This window comes from Dioscorea cayenensis, unplaced genomic scaffold (assembly GCF_009730915.1).
Source record: "Dioscorea cayenensis subsp. rotundata cultivar TDr96_F1 unplaced genomic scaffold, TDr96_F1_v2_PseudoChromosome.rev07_lg8_w22 25.fasta BLBR01000353.1, whole genome shotgun sequence".
Taxonomy (NCBI): domain Eukaryota; kingdom Viridiplantae; phylum Streptophyta; class Magnoliopsida; order Dioscoreales; family Dioscoreaceae; genus Dioscorea; species Dioscorea cayenensis.
Genome location: NW_024086744.1, coordinates 1 through 21654, shown reverse-complemented (window position 1 = coordinate 21654; position 21654 = coordinate 1). Strand labels below are relative to the sequence as shown.

The 21654-nt window shown below is 35.1% G+C and overlaps 2 protein-coding genes and 1 long non-coding RNA gene across 8 annotated transcripts; 1 reads left to right on the top strand and 2 right to left on the bottom strand.

Annotated features, from left to right (window-relative positions):
• Nucleotides 1-175: 175 nt before the first annotated feature.
• LOC120254125 lies at nucleotides 176-526 on the bottom strand. Its single transcript, XM_039262267.1, has one exon. It carries the CDS (start codon nucleotides 524-526, stop codon nucleotides 176-178), a length of 351 nt encoding a protein of 116 aa, XP_039118201.1.
• On the bottom strand, nucleotides 435-13650 carry LOC120254126 (dolichol kinase EVAN-like). 6 transcript variants are annotated; one of them, XR_005534532.1, is made up of 19 exons: nucleotides 13583-13650; nucleotides 12672-12819; nucleotides 10742-10798; nucleotides 10247-10482; nucleotides 9216-9328; nucleotides 8424-8624; nucleotides 8166-8270; nucleotides 6264-6334; nucleotides 6067-6144; nucleotides 5737-5966; nucleotides 5164-5353; nucleotides 4889-4954; nucleotides 4283-4371; nucleotides 4072-4186; nucleotides 3888-3939; nucleotides 3709-3806; nucleotides 3012-3150; nucleotides 1947-2019; nucleotides 435-496 (listed from the first exon to the last, which is right to left on the bottom strand). XR_005534532.1 is itself a non-coding variant. In XM_039262268.1 (18 exons), the coding sequence occupies exons 3-17, from the start codon at nucleotides 10754-10756 to the stop codon at nucleotides 3037-3039; spliced, it is 1773 nt and encodes a 590-aa protein (XP_039118202.1). In that variant the 5' UTR covers nucleotides 10757-10798; nucleotides 12672-12819; nucleotides 13583-13650; the 3' UTR covers nucleotides 1632-2019; nucleotides 3012-3036. The 6 variants fall into 6 exon arrangements, 4 of the variants coding, with proteins under 4 accessions (XP_039118202.1, XP_039118203.1, XP_039118205.1 ...); XR_005534533.1 differs by lacking the exon at nucleotides 435-496 and having other exon boundaries at nucleotides 1632-2019; nucleotides 3792-3806; XM_039262268.1 differs by lacking the exon at nucleotides 435-496 and having other exon boundaries at nucleotides 1632-2019.
• Nucleotides 13651-14451: 801 nt separating this feature from the next.
• Nucleotides 14452-15259, top strand: LOC120254128. The gene is made up of 3 exons (XR_005534534.1): nucleotides 14452-14601; nucleotides 14746-14988; nucleotides 15069-15259. It is a non-coding gene; the product is annotated as an uncharacterized LOC120254128 (long non-coding RNA).
• Nucleotides 15260-21654: the final 6395 nt, after the last annotated feature.

Sequence of the window (21654 nt, the reverse complement as noted above, 5' to 3'; positions counted from 1 at the left end):
AAAAGAAAAAGCCAACAACAACATTTTGGAAGTTTATATTAAGATTTTGCCTGTTGGAAAATTAGCAACACAATGAATAAGATTTTATTCATAACTAATCAAAATTAGAAAAACCATAAACACAAGTAAGGCACATAAACACAAGCATCAGCTATAGCATTAGGGAGTAACACACTCAGAGATCACTAATTATTCTCTCAAGTTCACGAGGCCTGCAAGACAGAGCAAGACCTCCAGCCTGGCTGAACCCAGATTCCTCGCTGGCCATCTCAAGCAACCGCAAGAGAAACCAGTGAGATACCACGTACCTCTTCGGGTGGCCTCTCGCCATGCACTGCCAACACGGCAAAGTGCCCTCCTTCACATCCTTTGGCACCACCACAATCCCATCCTCCGGCATGCATTCGTCCGGCTGTGCCACTGAGCCTCCCCAGGAGAATGACATGCTTTTTTGCAAGGCTTGTATTGCATCTTTCAGCTTCTTCACAGACTTAGCCTTAGCCATTTGATTAAGTCTTAACACCATCACTTTCGAGATGTGTGTGTGTGTATATATATATGCGATTTCTCACTAGAGAATGTTCTTAAATGAGTGGTGTGCTATGTGAGTCTTGAAAAAGATTAATTCAGACCAGCACAATAAGTGATTCTCCTTGTTTAACTAGGATATTTAGCATAAGAGGAAGATACGAAGACTCATGATCCCTTGTGAATAATTGGTGGTTATTATTCCTCTGATGTCTGATTCTCTATGTATTTTTAATTCTTTGAAGTTGGAGTGGTTTTCTTTTGCCTAATTATGTCTTACTTGTGGTTATTGCTTGTTGTTTTATGTGGAGCTTAGCTTGGCCAAGATGAACAGCTAAACTGCTAAAAAGATAGAAATCCCGGACGGATCAAGTAGAGATAGCCCCAGCTTACACATGGGTACTAGAATCATCCGCACACAACCGCTACTTACACACCCAGAAATGTGCCCTCACCCATGATTCGAACTCTCACCACTTGTGAAGGGTTCTAATGGGAACCGGCTACCAATTAACTAATAAAATTTGGTTTGCTTGGCAGGTTAGTGTCCACATCCAATACCAGTCATGGCCTTAATATCTTCTAAATGGACTATAGTGGTGGTTAATAAATAGGCCTTGTGTTAGGTTAACCATGCAACTATGCAAGTGATTCTGATTCTATTAAAGGCCACAACATTCTAGATTTCGTGCCTTGCTGAACCTAATTTATGCAGTACAGTACTTTTATTTCTTGTTTTTAATTATTATTTAGTAGCAAAAAGAAGACAAAACCACACACAAAAATAAAAAAAAAGTTCACATGGGTGATTAAAACAGAACCACTAATATCAGTTAGCTGACTTGATCAACTCCACAATTTGCACTCTTTGTCAAGCACCGAGTAAGAATGAAGTTCATATTCATGTGTCAATTAAACTATATAGATTTAAAACTATGACAGACCCTAAATTTAAATACCAATAAATTTGAATTAGTATATTAACTAGATCATTGCCCTGACGATGCTCGAGTTCGGTGACCAATCTGTCCATCTCGTTAATTTAAAAAATTTGCCAAGAGTGAAACTATGAATATAGGTGGAACAAAATAGAGTTAACCACCTGATAAAAACTCTAAAAGTCATGCAAAATTTTCAGGAGGCACTAAATTGTCTTTGAACTACAATCAAACTATGGCTATGTTATGATCCAAGCTCATCTTGAAAAGAAACCGATACATCAATGGAAATGAGCTGGTGATAAGCACTAAACTCATACTAACATCCTCACCATCGTCATGGCATCATGACCATTACTATTACCATTGAAGGCCTTAAGAGAGGATTGCCCCATATTACTACACAACAGACAAAGCTTAAGCACTAACCAGCACACATATCCATAAAAATTAAGGTTACTAGAGCTCATATGGTCATACCTTTGTTCACAATCCTCTGAGAAGAGCTTCCTGCATTGATCCTCAACTTTCAAGCTTCAATGCATCAAAAATCCTGAGAGAGAATTGCACAAAGATATGAGCAGTGGTGTTTTATATAGGAAGCTTTAGCTGCGCAGCCAATATCACTTGCATTTATTTTTAAAAGTTTCAGAATCACAGCTATGGCTGAACACGTATGGCACATATCTCTTTGCTCTTTCCATGGAGGAAATGCTACAAGACCTAAGCTGTAAATGGGCCACTAGAATTATCACATGCTAGCAAAGACAAAAAAAGGGACAGCAATGTGCCAGATACCCTTGAGTGATGTGTCACTATCTCTGCTTTCAGAGCACACAATGAATCTCGTAGGCAAAAATCCTAATGTCAGTGCCATTAATAACATTTGATATCTAAAAAATCACATCTTTATTTACAATAAATGTGGAAAGAGTTCAACTAATTTAATTACAATAAATGTGGAAAGTGTTCAACTAATTTGATATCTAAAAAATCACATCTTTATTTACAATAAATGCGGAAAGAGTTCAACTAATTTAACATCTAAAAAATCACATATTTATTTACAATAAATGCAGAAAGAGTTCAGCTAATTTAAGAAAGCTCGTGCAAATTTGAAAGGAATCATAAGATACAAATAATAGACAAAGAATTCAGAGTGCTAATGTTGTTCTTATACACAGGAGTGTAGGCAGCAGCCAGCAACAATAGTTATTCCACTGCATCAGCAGAAATGGTACATACAAAGTCCATATATATATTTGTAGCAATCCAAAGTTAGATGGAATAACAAATAAGTTTTGTCCAGGTCACTGAAGTTTTTGCATCAACAATTCACAGCAGTCCCAACATTATTTTGTATTACGAATTTCATTAAATGCAACAGAAAAGAATATTATGCCCATCAGTGTTCCAACTTATGATACAATAGAACCTTCTATATAACTGTATCGTTAGTGCATAAAGAAAGGTTTTCCTATATACATTATGGTGCTTGAGGAATGCCCTTGAGCGTGGGATATCACAAAACTGGGAATTGCGTACCTTCAATATTAACGTGTTTCACATTTTACAGGCAGAGAAGGCTGTAGAATACAAGGGGAATAAAGGCATTATCAAGCTGTGCAGTATACGCCTCCAATAAGCCACTCAATGTTACTGCCAGAAGCAATGGCACCCAGTGCTGCACACGTTGAAAATGAGTTTCAGAAGCCAGTTGTGGCCAAAAAGAGAAGTCGAAACAAGAAGAACAAGGAAGCAAAGTTGGTCAGGTGACCCTTTGAAATTACCCACTATAACCATGGGAATAAAAACAGCCTTATAACCATGTCCTGTATTTAGAATAAAACACATCAAATAGTCAAAGTAGCATTGGGAAGCAATCAGGTCCATCCACTGATTCCACTCATACTACAGAAATCTGCAAATTGGGATTTAAGGGTTCCAAAGATCTACCTGTCAAGAACTACATTCATCTTGGTACAAATTGAACAGCTATAGAACCAATATTCTGGAGAAATTTTGGTTATCTTTGTATAGATTTCTTGGAGCATCTTTATACAGCCCCTTGATTGGCTATCAGGTTTACTAAGAAGGGCTTTTCTCACTCCGAAGTACGGTATATTGGTGACAAAATAACAAATATTTATCAACAACTGCTCAAATATTGGAACTTGAATTTTGTAGTCCATGGTTGAACCTATCTTCTTATTCATGAAAAAAGGTGGGAAGGAGAGAGAACCTGGGAAAGTATATAGCCAGCGGATGCAAGATGTAGGAGAATAAAACATGCCACCAAGACAGATGCTATGCCAGCAACTGTACCTTCGATGGTTTTCTCTGTAGACAGGAATAAGAAAGTTACAAAGTCAACAAGAAGATTTTCACAAAACAATAAATAGGATTAAGTTATTTACTCACTGCCAGTTTTGCTCCACCTGAGAACACCATACTTGTGGCCAACCATAGAAGCCTGGAAGAACCAAAACTTTTGAGTTGATTATTTATTTATTTATGATAAAATACCAATGTTGAGCTCATCAAAGTTCAAAGCAAACGAATAAATACAGACAAAAGGATAAATATTAACAAGGATAATACTCACCATTGTGTCCCCAATTCCTAAGCTTAAGATACCAGCAAAAGGAACCAGCGGCCTATCATTATATCCAGAGCTCATCCATTTTGGAAGGGCACAACCCAGTAGAAGAGAAAAATGACTAAAAAGGAAAAATAATATTGCAATAACTGAGAATATTAACATTACATCATGCAAAGTGATAGCAACTCATAAAGTATTTAGCAAAATATCATGCCTGATGACAAGAATCTCTGAGTCACGGTGATCAGTAAAAGCATTCATGAATTTACGTACAATATGACCTAAAGGCCAGATTTCCCAAACCTGCACAAAGGAATGAGATTTTATGAGAAAAAACTTCATTAGTGATGCAGGTGTAATATGCTACTGGGGCAGTTACTAGTGTAATGAAATGGAAATAGCTCACAAAGATGATGATAAGAAAACAGAAAACTAAAACAAAAATCAGTTCTCAAGGACAACTTTCAGCTTCTAACTGAATCAGGACTTAAACACATAATTTTTATCAGTCATGTTTAAATAACTATAATATGTTTATTCCTTCTTGCTTCTAGAATCTGAATATCGTCACTTCAATGTTCTGATGGAAACAAGAGGAAACTAGCATGAATCTTCAAACAACATCTACTGATACTACACTCGGTATTGCCTACCTCAACTGCTTCAGGCACTGTATAGAATCAGCTATACAGAGTTACAATCAGTAGCATTTGTATATGTAAAGACTAAGCAATTAATAAGTACTAACAACTACAAGTACCATGATCCAAGCTTCAATGACTTAATAATGTCAATAAGCATCAAATTATTGAAAACTTACTCGAATCATTTCCATTATCAAGAAAACTGCCAAAGCAGCACCAAATGCGAGATCCAGAAAAGTTGGCTGAAGAATGACAGAACAATAAAAAATAATGAGAAACCCTGTGGTACTAGTGTTGTTCAAAAGGTCCAGAAAAGCTGGCTGAAGAATGACAGCACCATAAAAATAATCAGAAACCCTGTGGTACTAGTGTTGTTCAAAAGGTCCAATCCACTTCATCCTCCCTCACAAAAAAATAAATAAATAACAGGTTATATTTTATTTTATATTACCTCAAAAAAAATAGCAGGCACAAACACAAGCACAGCCACCAGATGGTAATACTTCCGAAGAAGAATCCTCTCTATCTTGCTTTGTTTTGAAATATTGTAAAAGCGGAAAACAGATGCACAAATCACAGATATCCAGTAAATACATAATGTTGTTCGCTTAAGGGGTTCGGTGAACACAAAGATGACCACCCTGCCAAAAGCCATATTATATTAAAATTAGATAGGCACTTCTAATGTCAAGCACTTAAAAAATTTACAGTGCAGCATACAGTACTGCTGCCAATTAGTCATATACATATCATGGTAAGTAGTTGGTACACCACAAGATGTAGGTCAAGCGTGCCCCTATGTGCTCAAAGTGAGGATGATAGATTACCATAAAAAATAGAATGCCATATGAATTGGGGTAAAAATTCACAAGACAGAAACTGGAAAACGCTACCGGTAAGACTAAATGGTTCAATTGAAAAAGAAACTGAAATTCACTTGTGCAATAAGCCTCTTTTAGAAAAGCAAGATATTAAATGGAAAATGAATCTCACATCAATTAGCACAAATTCAAAAGAAGCATACCACTGTAAAGGATGGATATGAAAGTCCTCAGCAAACATCATCCATGCCGGAACAATCAGAATCAACATGGCTATCAGAGAAAAGTAAAATACCATAGATCTGCTGATCCCTACATATGCCCATCCTCTCCCTAGCTGAGCTCCAGACTTGTTTGAACTTGTTAGAAGACATCCAACGTATAGGACAGATTTGTAAAATGAAGGGAAAAGGAGAATCCCAAGTAACATTCCCTGAAAGGAAATTGAAAAGGAACCATCTCTAAATCACTATGAGCAGTGAATGTTGGGAGGAAAACTATAATTCACATAGGGAGTTTCTAAAGGATCTTACCTGCAAAACCATGTGAATTTCACTTTTAGTTCCATATTCAACAAAAGCATGTTCCATGAACAATAAGGATGACAGAATCTGACAAACAGTTCACAAATAAATTAGCTTGCTGAATATCTTTATTTCCAAACTCATTCAAGAGATAGGACGGGGAGCAAGAATAAAGGAACAGCAATACTCCAAAGAAAAGAAAACACCTTTGAAAGGGAAAGTGCCAGCATATCACCAGCGTAAAGAACCAGACCACTAGTGACCAGGAGTGCTTCCCCTGAGAAGATTCAAATAGCTACAACTGTTGAAGTAATCTAAGCCAAAGACAGTAATCAATCAGCAAGTAAAAATAATGCTGGTAAATTTTTTTTTTCCAGAGAGGGTGTTTTATATACATCAACTATGTAAAAATAAAAAGTGATAGAACCATATGGAGTATGGCATTTCTTGAAAATTTGAATGTGTTCTATTGTCAAATTAGTGTTCTAGAGGTTGTTTTGTACTTTACAGAAATTACCACCAAGGCATCAATTCTGTTATTACGATACATCCTTACCCTTTCCTTTTTGCATTTCAGACAGATAGAGATTGGAGCAAGATTTACGACTTGGTTGACCATGATGATATTTATAGTATTTTTTCTTATGCCGCCATCAGTCCAATGTTGTCAAGGTGGCCAGGCAGTGCCTAGACAGTACAAGCCCTGATTGTCTAGGCACTGCCTAGGCGCCTAGGCGGTGATATTTTAGTAAAATTTATAGAACATTAAAAAGTATTTTTTTTATGAGTTTCTTGCACAATATTGAGAAAATTTATTTTAAAACTCTAGCAAATAAATGCAAAACACACTTCAATTCTCAAAAGTATTTCATCAACTAAGAAATATATGCATGGTCAACAGTTTCATTTAAGCACAAAACTTTCACCATGGTCTTAAGTTTACCCAAAAGAAAAAATGTAAAATGGGCATTAGCTATTACCCACATAGGTATCAATCCAAGGATTCTATGTCTCTGTCTACTCTCCTATCATCATTTTCCACATTACCATTTGCATTCTCATAATCCTTCAACGAGTAATCATTTTCTTCTTCCATTTTTTCCAGAATCACCTTCTATGTGCTCAATGTTGTCATTTTCCATTTGGATTGTTGTAGGTATTTTCTTGTCTTTGCTAACTCCAGTCTTTATGCACGGAGCTATCTTCCTTGTTGATCTTCACCTATCAACAGCATGTAATGCTCCATCAACTAACTTGTAAGTTTCTTAACAGGTACTAGTTAGTTAATGGATTTGGATAAATGACAGATGGGTACAGGTTCAGCTTGGCAATTGGCCCCAATTGGATTGGATTAGACTGAAATTGGGTTATATTGAAATATTTTTTAATTAATCAGCTGATTAAGTTGTAGGCAGGAATTAATCGGATCGGCATAGCCAAGGCAGCAGCCTCCTTTTCTAGGCAGTCAATTAACCTATAAAGGATCAATCGGCCAATGCCTAGGCAGTCATACACCCCAAACTGTTGTGGCAGATGCTTTTGACAACATTGCCGCCATTTATTCTCTTTGTCTTGGCATCAACACTCTTTAAGATTTTCATTGTGCTGCCAATAGTGATAAACAACAAAGAGGATGGATGGAATAAAGATGTTGAGCTAATATTTAACTTCGCTATCCGGTTAAGTTGGGTAAATCAAACCAATTTCAATTCTTGAAGACCAGAAGTATTTCTTTAAGTCTTTTCTTTGTCACTAAATTATGGTATATTCTCAGCTACATTAATGCTCTCTGAGGTCTTTCAATACTTACGGAAGTTGCTCCGGCCTTCTTAGGTACAGAATAACAAGATGAAAGAACTAACCAACAAAAGAAAAATCAACCCAAATTTTTGTTAGAAAAAGGAGAAAAAATAATAATAATATGATTAGAATTGGGCGGGTATATAACATGCCAACATCCAATGTTTTATCTATACAAAAGCAAAGCACATTCCACTGGAAAATGACTGCCTACACATCCTAAGCTTAATATAGTAATCAAATCAATAAAATCATAAACTGTTGAAATTTCAACAGGTTGACAAGGAGAGATTAAAGAACATGCTCACCTATGGAAGCACAATATGGAAACTTATGAAGAATATGCCGGATAAGTGCTACAGTAGCAATTCCATGGCAGAGATACCACACCAAATTCATTGTTGCATGCCAAGCTGTTATATAATCAGAAATAATTCTTAGTATTGTCATTATATCTTGAAATATTATCAATTAATCTGCAAACTCAAGGTAATGAGTAAACCAACCATCTATGATAATTATTCTGCTAAATGATGAAAAGGTTTTAAAGGAGATATGAAGCATACCAGCATATGATTTTGCTGTCAGAGACAAGTAGCATGAACACATATAAAATATTGTGCAGAATAAGGAACATGTAGAGGCCGGAACTCCCCCTAATCGTGAACTAGTATCACCAGGTAAGTTTTGCAGCATCGAACACAATATTAGCACACCAAAGCTGCATGCAGACACAGCCCAATACAGCATGCCCATATAGGAAAAATCTGCAAATATGGAACCAAACTGTAAGATTACAATAGGATGCTAACTATAGTAAGTGGAAATGTGAATACAGAAATAGAATAACTACAACAACAACAACAACAACAACAATAACAGTGCATTTGAAAGTATTTAAGAAATATATCAGAACTGAGTATTGAAACAATAAAATCAATGCAAAAGTTCTATTGTTTCATGTCTGTTTTATAGGAACCAAGTGAAATACATGAAAATTTAGTTCACTAAGGAACTTCCTTCCAACAAAATACACATAAAACTAGCTTTCATATTCATTCCTTGCCATGCTTGGAAAGAGCTTCCATCCTTTTCTTTTTAGTTTAACTTTCCAATAGGAACTGATTACATGCTTGATTTGAAGTTACATTAGAGTTAAATCTTCATAATACAGCATCTATGACACAAGACAGTAGGTACAAATAGCTTGACTCTAGATATATGATCGGGGCAAAGGTACATGGTTGATGTAATGTTATTGGACCTTAGAGAACAAAAGTAAAAACTTTATCAGATATGACAGTAGAATTTGAGAGACTATTAAGTTCCATGCGTTACATAAATATAAGAAATTATACCTTCAGATCCAACATGATGTTGTGATATTGCCCTAGACACCAGTATCAACCGTGATAGCATTGCCGCAGGCATTGTAACTGACCCAAGAAGCATTCCTGATGAAGCACCAGGCCTAAAAGCAAGAGAGATTTATTACAGAAGTCCTGCAGAGAAGTTATAAATCTCATAGTCTTCAACAATTATTACACCCTTCACCAGACTGTTTAATCTCATATAATTAGTTTAATCAAATAATGGACAATAAACACCATTTTTACAATCTAAATGAAACAACCAACCCAAGACGTAAGCATTGTATGCAGCAAATGAAATGTTTTTCGAAAGTGCTCTACTTGACATCTATGTATCTCCAAGTGTGATGCTTTCAAAAGAAGTTATTTCTCAAATTTTGTTCACAAAATGCACAAGAAAATCAGCATTTATAATGACAAATGAGTGTAAAAAATGAACCACTCTAAACCAGCCACAAGTTATTCTAAGTGCAAATGGCTAGGGTTTCAAAAACTTGCACTCGGTGGATTTCTAAAAGATCAATATCCAACTTAAAAATAAGTTAATAAAAGTGACCATACACTAAAATTCTCTCCATAAAAAGGAAGAACTTGAGCAACCATCTCATACCCTAAATAAAGCAATGAGAACATCACAGCTTTAACTACGTGTCAAACGCAGAGAGCAGAAGGTTGATGTTTCAATAATTTGCATAAATTATCCACAATCTCGCACAATCTCCATAAATTATTGTTCACAGTTCGTCACAATCTCGCACTAAGCCCAAATATCAAACTCAAACACAAGTTAACTGAAATAATACACATCAAAATGCTTCACATAAAATCAATAAATCCACCGCCCTCATTCACAATTAATCTCATTTAAACTACAACAATCTCTGACAAATAAAAAATTAAAAGAAATCTCAATGGGAGAACAAAACGAGCCCTAGAATAAAAAATTTCCCAAATTCGAACAAATACAGAATTAAATCAAACAAAATTTCCAAATTACGCAGGCAGGTAAGGAATCAGACCTAGTTTTAAATTGGAAGAGGGCGCGGGAGCCCTCGGTGGAGATCTCGACCACGAGAGCAGCGAAGGAGAGGATGAGAAGAGCTGCGGCTTCCAGCGCGAGGGAGGAGGGAGTGGAGAAGAGGATGCAGGAGACAAAGAGGAAGACGACGACCCTCTCACCATTGCAGAGATCTGCAAGACGTGCCACCATGGACGAGAAGGCTCTGGAACCAAGTAGTTTTGGGCCTTTGACATGCTGAATCATAATCATGAAATTTGTATAAATAAAATGTTCAATAATATAAAGCATAGTGTACTAGGCCTACATGAACTAATTAACCAAAAATAAATAAATCTTATATAATTTGATTATTTTTACAAATTGTTAAATCAAACTAAATTAATAATATTATTATAGTTGATAAAAATTTAGTTTAGCCATATTTATGCTTTTCCAAGTACAAGCATATACACACTCATGTGTGTCTGTTTGGAGAGAGAGAGAGAGAGAGTACCATTCTGTCTAGCATACAGTTGTGACTATCCACCTCCTCATGTATATCACCTGTCAACTGTGAGAAGTGAGAACATAACATGTCAACAAGGATTACAGTAGAATACTCTGACAAAATGAAACAAAATCAATCTCCGGATGAAAACATGCTTACTCCTTATGATAAAGAATGGAAAATCATCACAAATTTCAGGATGTAACACTGTTCAACAACCTGAGCTCATCAGGTTTCAATCTGAACCGTTCAAATATAAACTTAATAGCTTAAGTCCCAATGAGCTATTTTGATAATTCAGTTTAGGCCCACTAAACAGGCAAATGAGATGAAAAATTCCACTTTTTCATGAAATAAAAACCACAGATATGCTTGTTCAAGATTCACAGTAGCTGACAAGAAACTGAAATTTATCCAGGTATTCATCTATTATATTAATGTGGAACTGTGGCAGACTAACCATTATCTCCAACATACTATTAACAAATCATTACTTCAGTAATTGCATATCAAGCTTTCAAAACCAACTGATTGCGTATTACAACTTGCAAAAATCATGGTCAAACATTTAAAAACCAATTTTACTTGTGCCATTTTGTTCCAAAGTAACATTTCACAATTCCTACATAATTGAATAAAATTAAAATGCAGATACAAACCTGAAAGCTAAGGGCATGGGCCCAAGTGTGGTACATGTTCAAGTATCTTCATGAATAAATCAATAAACAATATGAATTATCTTTATACAACATAAAATCCTTATGCAGGCATTTTACATGTTAGACATAGCTAGTGCGTTCAGCGGCTCCCTATAAAATGTCACACGACTCAAGGCAAATTCCAAAATGGTTCTTCTATAAAATTTTAATAAAATGCTTTCCTTAGGTTTATCTATCTTCTTAGCATGTTAGGAACCAACTTTTATCTTGTAAACTGGCAACTAACCTATTACCCTTTCCATTTCGACATTATGGTGATATAAATCCGACAATATCACCTCCAAATCTGCGAAAAATACTTTTGAGCTTGGCACTAGTGAACAAAATTTACCACTCAAGTAACAAAGGTGATTAGTCCATAAGACAGCAGGCAAGATCATCTGTATGCATGCACAATAAATACCTGCCAAGTCAAGAACCTTTCTGTCCTGACCCAGATGCTGAGCAACCTACATTAACAAATCCGTAAAAAAGTCCTAAATGATGTAGTCAGCACTAAAAGGATCAGTCAACTTTACTCGGGTATGGCATCAACTTATAAAAAGCTCATCACACTTTAACGTGCATTGTCCATAATACACTTTCCCACACAAAGTTTGAATACACCTGATATAAATGCAATTCCGTCGACAAAGAAAAGTCAAAAAGCAATAAAGTTTACCGCTAGGATATCTTACATTTGCAGTTGGGTGGGAGCTAAATTTAGAGGATCATAATGAAAATTGATTGTACGTTTAGCAATTGTGGCAGTCCAGTACCTAATGTGAAACTTCAAGCCAATATAGCGACCTTGACAAATTTGATACAAATCATAGAAGAATAGTCAATCTCCAGAATCTATAAAGGATGAGGAAACTACACTGAGCAATTCCCCGAATAATAGTTGCTAGTAATCCCAGTATTAACTGATAAAATCATACGAATAGGTAAAGCTACTAAAAGTAGCACAGAAGTTAACTTCAATTCCAACAAAAAGTCATGATTTTCTAGTTTACACTAGGAAACTAAAATAATGTCTGCACATAAAAATAAAAATAAAAAAAAGTGAATGTACAAAACTTAGCAGTTTTATTGTCGCACCTAAAGGTGACTAAAAAATAGTAGAAAAAACAATTCCATGAGGCAAACTAATTTAAAGAATTTCTACACATTCTCTACAAAGCCATCAATCAAAACACATTTTTTTGCATGACTCAACAACAGAAATAATGACTTACTCTCTTAAGAAAATTGACTCAATCTTGGAGCCCATCAATAGCTCTCTTATTTTCATGCTCATCTATTTCACGAGAAGAATAGGATGAGGCTCTGACCCCACCTTCTTCAATGCCATCAAATAAAGCAGCTCTGCCATTATGGTAGTCCCTGCAAATATTCAAATCACATGTAAGTAATTGAAGAGCTTATGGTGAATAACAATGCTGACGCAGATTATCACATCTCACCCCAAAAATTCATTTTCATCAGATCCATGCAAGTCAAACAGAAGAATCCTCCCATAAGATTCCATTCACTTGAGTGACATTTTTGATCAATTAATACAAAATATAAATCACACATGCCTCACATTTTCAAGTTGGGAAAACACAATATCAACAACTATTTATTAGAACAGTGGATATTAAACATCCACTAGTGAATAAGCTAAGCATCTGATACTTGACACAAGAAACCCATCTATTAACTGTCCCTATTGATCAGCATAACTAGCAAAACATCGTCAATACCAAGAAAAAAACAAAAATCACAAATCGCAACATTAATCAAAGACTTGGTTAGATTATATAACACAAATAGCTAATACATCGCAAAATGAAAACGTAAATCAAGATTTCTCATTCAAAAAACAGAAAAATGGAGAGATTTGGGAAGCAGCCTTCTCGAATTCATCACTAAACCAAATCCAGAAACCCTACAAGATTTAATAAGCTCGTTCTGCGAAGAAAAACAAGAGGATTAGGTTACTCTCGATTAGAATTCCGTCGGATAAGCAAATGAATCCTAAGAACAGAAACAAATCTGTTGAAGAGCACGGATTCAAATCAAATCATAAGAAACCCCCACCCAAATCAGCGATCCAGGATCTAAAAACATTGGAATATAAACCAAAAACAATGAAGAAACAAACCTGGAATTGGAGCTCAGGGGCGAGTTCTAGGGTTAGGGTTTTTGAAGAGATCTCGCGAAGAGGAACACGATTCACCCGCGGAGACGGAAGAGGGAAGAAATAAACCACAACAATTAAGCGTGTTAGTATTTGTTTGTTTGCGTTGGCTCGCAATCATATGTTTATGGTATAATATGGTTAATTTTTTTTAATAGTCATCCCATATATATATACTTACTCTTAATGCTATCCCCTAAAAATCTTTCTTTCTAATTGATTCTTGATAGGACATTTGGCTATTATTTATTGGTTGGATGTTGACATGTTGCTATGTTATATCTGTTATCATGAAAGCCTTTCTTTTTTTTTGGTACACGTTTAGAATTGGTTTTCTCTTGCTGGTACATGTTAATATCCAAATATTTGGAAGACCCGCGAGTGAGCATATTAGAGGAATTGTTTTGTTGATCTTGCCTTCTAACCCTAGAGAAGACCAGTCAAGGAAGGTGAGGCGGCGGCATCGCTTGCAAATGAGGGAGGCGGCCGAGACCAGTCAAGGAGGGTGAGGCGGCGGCGTTGGTGGTCATGCGGAGTCCGGGAGAGTGGAGAGAAGGTATCTCTCCTCTTTCATCTCACATCATTGTTTGAGCAAGAGAGAGAGAGAGAGAGAGAGAGAGAGAGATATGGCGTTGTTTCTAAATTTCATCTTCCCGGTGCCGCCGTCGTTGTTCTTAACGGCCATGAAGGTGATCGAAGCCACGACATCTGGGTTGGGTGGAATCTCCAAGGCCATGGTGAAGAATATCCAGTACTCCACTTTCTGGATCAAATTCTGGAAAAATCCAATCTTTATTGAATGAAATTTTTGTTCCATAGTGGTTCCAAAAATTCTTATTAAGTTCTCTCTCCTTCTCCTCCTCCACCATCCACCTCTCCAATGGCTTCCATCTCCAGCTCTGTTTCTTCTCTTTGAGAACAAAAAGAGTGAATCTTTGCGAGTTTTAGTGGGTGGTTTGGTGTCTGTGCTAAAGACTACTGAGGTATGCTTCTACTCCTCTTGGATTTTTTTTTCCCCAAATAATTTCCTTTGTAATTAGTTCCCTTTTCTAGCTCTCCTTCTTATGATTCTCTTTTGGAGCTATAAATCTGTAAGAGATTACTGTTTTGATTGGGTTTCCATGCAGAATGATGGAGGTAGAGATTTTCATGGTTCATGGAGGAATGAGGGGTTTCTCCAACGGAGATGAACATGAGCATAAGTAAGGGCATGAGAGGCTGCGAAGGAGGATAAAAAGAAAAAGAGTGAAAAAAACCCATTTTGATTCTATTTTCCCCTAAATTTTATCCAATTTCTTCATTTCTTTGCTTAAAATCCTGGATTTTTTTATCCATCTGTTCATCTACTTCATTTGAAAGAAAGATTTGAGGTAAAGGTTGTGATTTTTCATGCATTTCATGGATTGAAATCTAGGCTTTTGATGGTTTTGATCCATTTTGAGTATTCTAGGGTTTGGAGATAGAGAAGGAGATGAAGAGTGCCAAAGACCGCCTTGAATGGAGCCAGAGCCGGAGTTGCCCTTGCAATGAGGAAGTCGAAAGCAGCTCCGATGTGTGAGAGTGCAAGATGAGACCATTCTGGATAGATTCGTTGATCGCATCCTTGAAAAGGATCTCCCATCGTTCATATAAGGCCAAGCAGGTGATTTTTTTTCATATTTGTTTTATGTTTTTGAGAAATTAGGGTTTGAAATTTGGTGAAATTTTGATTGGTTTTTTTATTTGGGTGTTAAATTAGGGAGCGATTTTATTTTTTTTACTTAGGTATTTTAATCATTGACGGCCATGAGCCGATGATTAATATTGGTGTATGTATATTGTTTTTTTAAGTTTTTATGATAGATTGAACTGCAGGAGATGGAGCCGAGAAAGAGATCTCAGAAGTGTTTTTGTTTGATAAAAGATTTGATTTTTATTATATCTTAACATTATTATTTCTTAAAAAAAATTATACGTAATGATTTTATAATAATAAACTTATATGTATCCAAACAAACTAAAAAATCCAAAGAAGAAAAATATTATATGGTTAGTTAAATATTTTTTTACAATATTTATAATATATAAATTAATACTAATCTCTTCTTTTAAAAGAAATTTTAAAAATTGAAAATAAAAAAATTGATACTGTTTGGTCATAGAGTTAGTTAATTTTTTTTAACATATAAATTAAAACTAATATCTTCTTTTAAAAAGAGTTTTTAAAAAATGATAACTAAAAATTTTTTGGTTTCCAGATTTTTTTTTCTTTATAAAATAAAAACCAAGGTGTGGAATGCAACTTGCATTGCTAAACAAGTTATCATGTGATCTATATGTTAATACTAATCTTTTAAAGAATTTAAAAATTAAATAATTGAATTTTTGTTTTGTTTTTCAGATTTTTCCTCTCTAGAATAAAAACCAAAGTGAGGAATGCAACTTGCATTAAAACACATTTATTTCTAATGAAGACAAAAGATAGGTTAATAAAAGCCATTCCAAAGGGGATCGTTAAAAGTTGGTCCGCGAGATATCTTATGCAAGTGTTCATACGCCCTGTGGAACTTTTCTTTTGTTATTCTTAAAGCACACTTATTTCTAATAGAGACGAGAGATATGTATAAGTGCTTCACATGGGTGAGGCTCGCAGGAACATCTTATGCGAGTGGCTCGCGGGAACGTCTTATGCAGTGTTCAAATGCACCTGAGGAACTCCTTCTTTGTTATTTTTAAAGAACTTTTATTTCAAATAAAGACAAAAGATAGGTTGACAGGTGAGCATTAGTTGTTGGTTTGCGGGAACAACTAATAGGAGTGAAGCTATATATATATATAGTGACATTCGCCTTTCTTTCATTGGACAACATATATCCACCCCTAACTCACCTGCCACAACTACCACAACCATTAAATGATCTCATTTATGATAGAGATTATGTTTATGACTTTTTACTTTCTCAGACAGTTACATTGATACGCTGGGAGATTATGTTTCTGACTTTTTACTTTCTTATATAGTTACATAAGCTTAACTTTCACAATACTTACAAATGAAATATGTTGGCATGTGAAAATATAAATCAAATTTTAATAAATCATTTTTTTAAACTTTGTCACATCCTTATATTAACAACTTTTAATATCATCTCAATGACAACATCGAAAATGTGATGATAAATTATAACAAATTCTCTTGAATGATGAAGTGTCATATATATATATATATATATATATATATATTAGACAGGTATTTTATTTCAATTCTTATAACAAAGAAGAGAAAAACCAAGTAGAAGGCTTAATATTTAAAATTGTTTTTTCTTTCAAAGTATTGAAATGAAATTATTTTCGTTATTCAATAAACAATATGACATATTTCAGTAATATATTTCCCAACTTTTCACATTTTGGGAATATACTTCTCATACTGAAAATGATTTAAAAAAAATGACATTAACAACTTTATTTTCAAAAGTTATACTATCTTTGCAATCTTCTTTTTAGATATAGTTAACCCGCAGCGTTAGCGCGGGTACATAAATCTAGTACTGTATCTTAATTCTATCCCCTAAAATCACTATTCCTCATAGTTTTGACATTTGGCTTGCTGTGATTGGGTGTGTTGGCCGCTGGTCCACATTAACACTCATAACCTGCGAGTGAGCATACCATTGAACACATTTTTCCTATTCGTTTTTTTTTTTAAGCTAGGGTTGAAATCAAAAGAAGTACAATCTCATCACCATCTTATCCGACGGTTAATATTAAAGATTAGCAAACACAATCCATTTCTTACTCACACAACCAATTAACACTTGACATAACCCTAACTCTCCAAAAAAATGGAGAGGACTTGATACACCAAAGGAGAGGGCGATGATGAAGATGCATGGTGCTGAAGACTCTGATACTAATCAGGAGGCAACTCATGTGTGGCCATTCCTTCTACTTCCATTGAAAATCATGAGACATGTGAACCATTTTCTCTGTTCTTCTCTCTCCCCTCCCGGCCGCCCTTCCCGGCGTCGTTGGATTTGCATTCCTCCCTCTTCTAACCTTCCTTACCGCCTCCCCTTTGCAGCCCTTCAACCCTATCTTGGAGTCCGAGAAGAATAGCAGCACCGACCTCTCTCTCCGCGTCAACGAGGCCCTCAACCTCCTTGACCTGACCTCGCCCGCAATTTCCAGGTTCACGGTGACTTCTCCCTAGCTCTTGATTCCTTCTCTCTCATGCTCACTTACACTCCATCCCAATTCCTTTTCTTTTTCTTTTGATGGACTTTTCTAAGTTGTGATTACTCTTTTATTTATGATGGTATTTCTCTGTTGCAAAATCCTGGTCAGGTAGCCCCACTGGATGGTTGGGAAAGATACCATTTTCGGCTTATTATGGATGAGAGCTTGCTGAATATTGTGGTGTTCCGGTATGTCCTTTGATTCTCTTTAAATTATTCTTTTCACTACTTCTATTTGTTCGTTGTATCTGTGATGCAAAGCAACCAGCTTGAGATCATTCATGGGATCTCAAAAGGTGTGCACCTTCTTCTTCTTCTTCTTCTTCTTCTTCACATCTTCATTATGTTTTCCAATGAATTTTCTCTATGAGAAAGAAAGATTGAATGAATGAATGAATGAAGGAAAGCTCTGTGCTTTCAATTTCCATAACTGATAATTCAGTAAATTTCTGATGTTATTGCCAAATGATGTTCCATTTGATATCTGAGTAGATTAGCACTAGAAGTTAACAGAAAAAATTTTAAAAAAAATGTCTTTAGTGTTTTCTCTTTATTTTTTTTCCCCTATTGATGGCTGCCATCTTTGAATCTTTGCCATTTTGTCAAATTGTGATGCCACTGATCATTTATGGTTGTGTGCCATTGTCCATGATGATGAGACCAAGGAATAAAAGTCTTTGCCTTCAAAACTTTGTATTACTACCAAACAAACCAAAGTTTTAGTAAAATATTACAAACGAAACACCCAGAGCCAGCCTGTCCACACTCTCACTTGGTCAAGAGAAACATGAGAATCTATGACCATTTTTCAGTCTCTCATTTACTCTATATCATATAAATATATATATATATATATATATAATGATGATGATTTACCGTCCACCTTCCAGATTTCACTTTTATTAAAAAATTTTCCCAAGTTCACAAAGGCTTTCTTTGCTGGAGAGTTGAAGAAGAAAAAAGTTTATGATAGTTGAGATAGAGCCATGAATTCCATATGCAGACATAGAGAATGCAGTCAATTACTTGGAAGAGAACCCAACCATCCTTGCATCATTGAGGAATAACATTGCTCTTCTGTGGAAATGTAATCTTTAACACAATAAAACTATTTTCATGAACAACTAAGGCCAATTATTATTCCTTACCATTCTTAAATGCCTTGTTGATAAATGCAGGTCTTTCTGATGTTCCTGGGCTTACTATTTCAAGCCATCCTCAGTCACCCATAGTTTTTCTAAAGTTGAAGAATTCAACAGGCTCCTTCAAGAGTGATATGCAGCTACTTGACAATATCGTTGACAAGGTAAGTTGATGCATGAAACTCTTTACCTTCAACAACTCAACTGAAAAGAAAACCAAACACTACAATGATTGATCTTGAATAATAATTATTTTGATCCGTGAGCTTTCCATTTGTTCTATAAAAAGGTAGTTGCAGTGTTATGACCTAGCAGAGAAATGAGCTTATGAACTTATAACAATAATCAAGTTTGGAATAATACATATTACAAATAAATGATAACTAATATCTAAATGACAAGATATAAAATGATAGGTTAGTACTCTTTTGATAAAAAAAATCAATTGAGCATCTTTGAAAATCCAATCCTTTTGAACAGATAAGATATAAAATGATAGGTTAGTTTAAGCATCTTTGAAAATCCAGTCATTTTTATTTGAATTCATGTGTGCAGGTCTCACTTTTGGATGAAGATAAGACACAATTATTGACTTTGGGACTATAGAATTGATGCTATACTGCCATCTGTTAGCATTTCCACATTCATTGGATTTATATTAACTTTTTGTTTACTCTTATACAGTAAATTATGTTAGTTCCAGCGATGTGGTTTGTGGTTTAGTGAACACTCACAACACTCAAAGAAAAACTCACACAAACCAAGCAAGAAGGAGACACACAAGATTGGTAACCCAGTTCGGCTTCCTCTCGCCTACGTCTGGGGGGCCAAGCCCGGATAAAAACAATCCACTAAAAGAGGTGAAAATACATGAGTACAAAACACTCACTCACTCAACAATAATGAACACTACCCTCTCTAGATTGTCCGGTGCTCACACACTCTCCTCCAAGAGTTCCCCAAGAGTCGCACCTACAATCTCACGAGCAAGGTAGCTTATATAGGGCGCCTCAACGTCCCAAATATAGCACATACCTCTTTTTAGAATCTCACGACTACTAATTTAAAAAACTCGCTGAAATTAGTCATTGCAGACTCCGTTTGTAACATGAATTGCAACATGGCACCTCGACCGACTTGGTCGAGTTACAGTTACGTTGCGGGACGACCTCAAGACCCATCAACCTCCCGGTTATGCTTAGTCCGAGTCGATGCGATCAAATCTCCCGATCCCGATTGCAGGCAACTAGCTCTACCTCCTCGGTTCCTCATCACGCGAGTCCCTCGCATAGGCGCGCGTCCTTGTCGTCTTCCATGAAACTTGCCAAACTTAGTCTTCAATCTTCCAAGTTTGGTCTTCAAAGATTCTCAAACTTGATCTTCAATTCACCCAAGTTTGGTCCTCAAATCTTGCCTTCGATAGATCTTGATGATTCTCATCAAGGATTCTTCAAATCATATCTTCATTCACACCATGAATAGATCTTTCTTTAATTAAGCTCCACCATATTTAGTCTTCAATCAAATCACCTAAATATGGTCTTGATATGATCTTGTCTTCAAGTTGTAATGCATTGCCAAAGATAACTCCACCAAGATCTTCAAGATATTTGGCTTGCACTCCAAGTCTCCTTGCCATGTCACCATGCTTGCCACATCATCAATTATGCTTTGTCACCTTAGTTGCCACGTCACTTGGTCTAGGTGTCAAATCATGCCAATAAATAGTGCGGTTGCACTAACAAATTAGATTAAAAAAAAAAACAATTATCCTTTGGTTATAAAAGTATGTAAGTATATGATGCATTGTGTAACAAGATCCATCTTTTTACTCTAAAAATAAAAATTTGGGTATAGGTTGATAGATTGAGATTATACTGCAATCGGGTATATTTTTATACTTACAAACTTTCATATGTCTTGCATTATAGATTTCTTTTTAAGTTAAACAAATTACTTGATATTTATTTCATTATGTTTTGTTTTTATAGTATTGAGACCAATTTAAATTCACAATAATAACTTAATAGAATTATAATGACTAAATACAATCAAATGAACAACATGTAGTGTTTAATTTCATTAGTAATTTCCAAATTGTTTATTAAGACTTGAAATAGAGATATGATCTAAGGTTGTTTTTTCCCACATATTAGATTTAGATTTAAGTGAAAAGAAAGAAAGGAATAAAATTAGGAAAAGTTGGATAGTTGTTTTATTTATTTACTAAAAAACCTATTTATTTTCCTTTCATGTTTAAATGGGAACAATTCACTTTTACGAATTGGAAATTATGTGTGTTTTTAAATAAAACTTTCCATATCTCTTGCAATACTAAGTAATATAATATAAATCAATGATAGGATGGTAGATAACATCCCTTTTTTCCCAACATAATTTCCATATTATTTAAAAGGGCTTAAGTATTAAAAAAAGTATAAAAAAAAAAATTTTAAGAATTATTTTGCTATGGAATTGATCAATAAGGAAAGTTTCAACCTGTTTTTTAATAAAAATACAAGCTTAAAAGATTTTTTTTTAAAAATAGTTTTAAAGAAAATCTTTTTTATCAATGGATTATGTTTAGATTAATTAATAATAAATAGAATTATAATTTCAATTCCATTTTTTAAAGTTAATAAATATTTTTAAAAACTTAATTATTTTGGTATGAAAA

Bases quoted from the DNA above. Each gene is read 5' to 3' on its own strand.
- LOC120254125 (XM_039262267.1), bottom strand. From the start codon at position 526: ATGGTGTTAAGACTTAATCAAATGGCTAAGGCTAAGTCTGTGAAGAAG.
- LOC120254126 (XM_039262268.1), bottom strand. The intron at 4,187-4,282 runs GCATGATATTTT...TTTCCTTTTTAG, and splicing joins TCAGAGATTCTTGTCATCAG to TCATTTTTCTCTTCTACTGG. The intron at 3,151-3,708 runs GTTCTCTCTCCT...CAACGTGTGCAG, and splicing joins CTGGCTATATACTTTCCCAG to CACTGGGTGCCATTGCTTCT.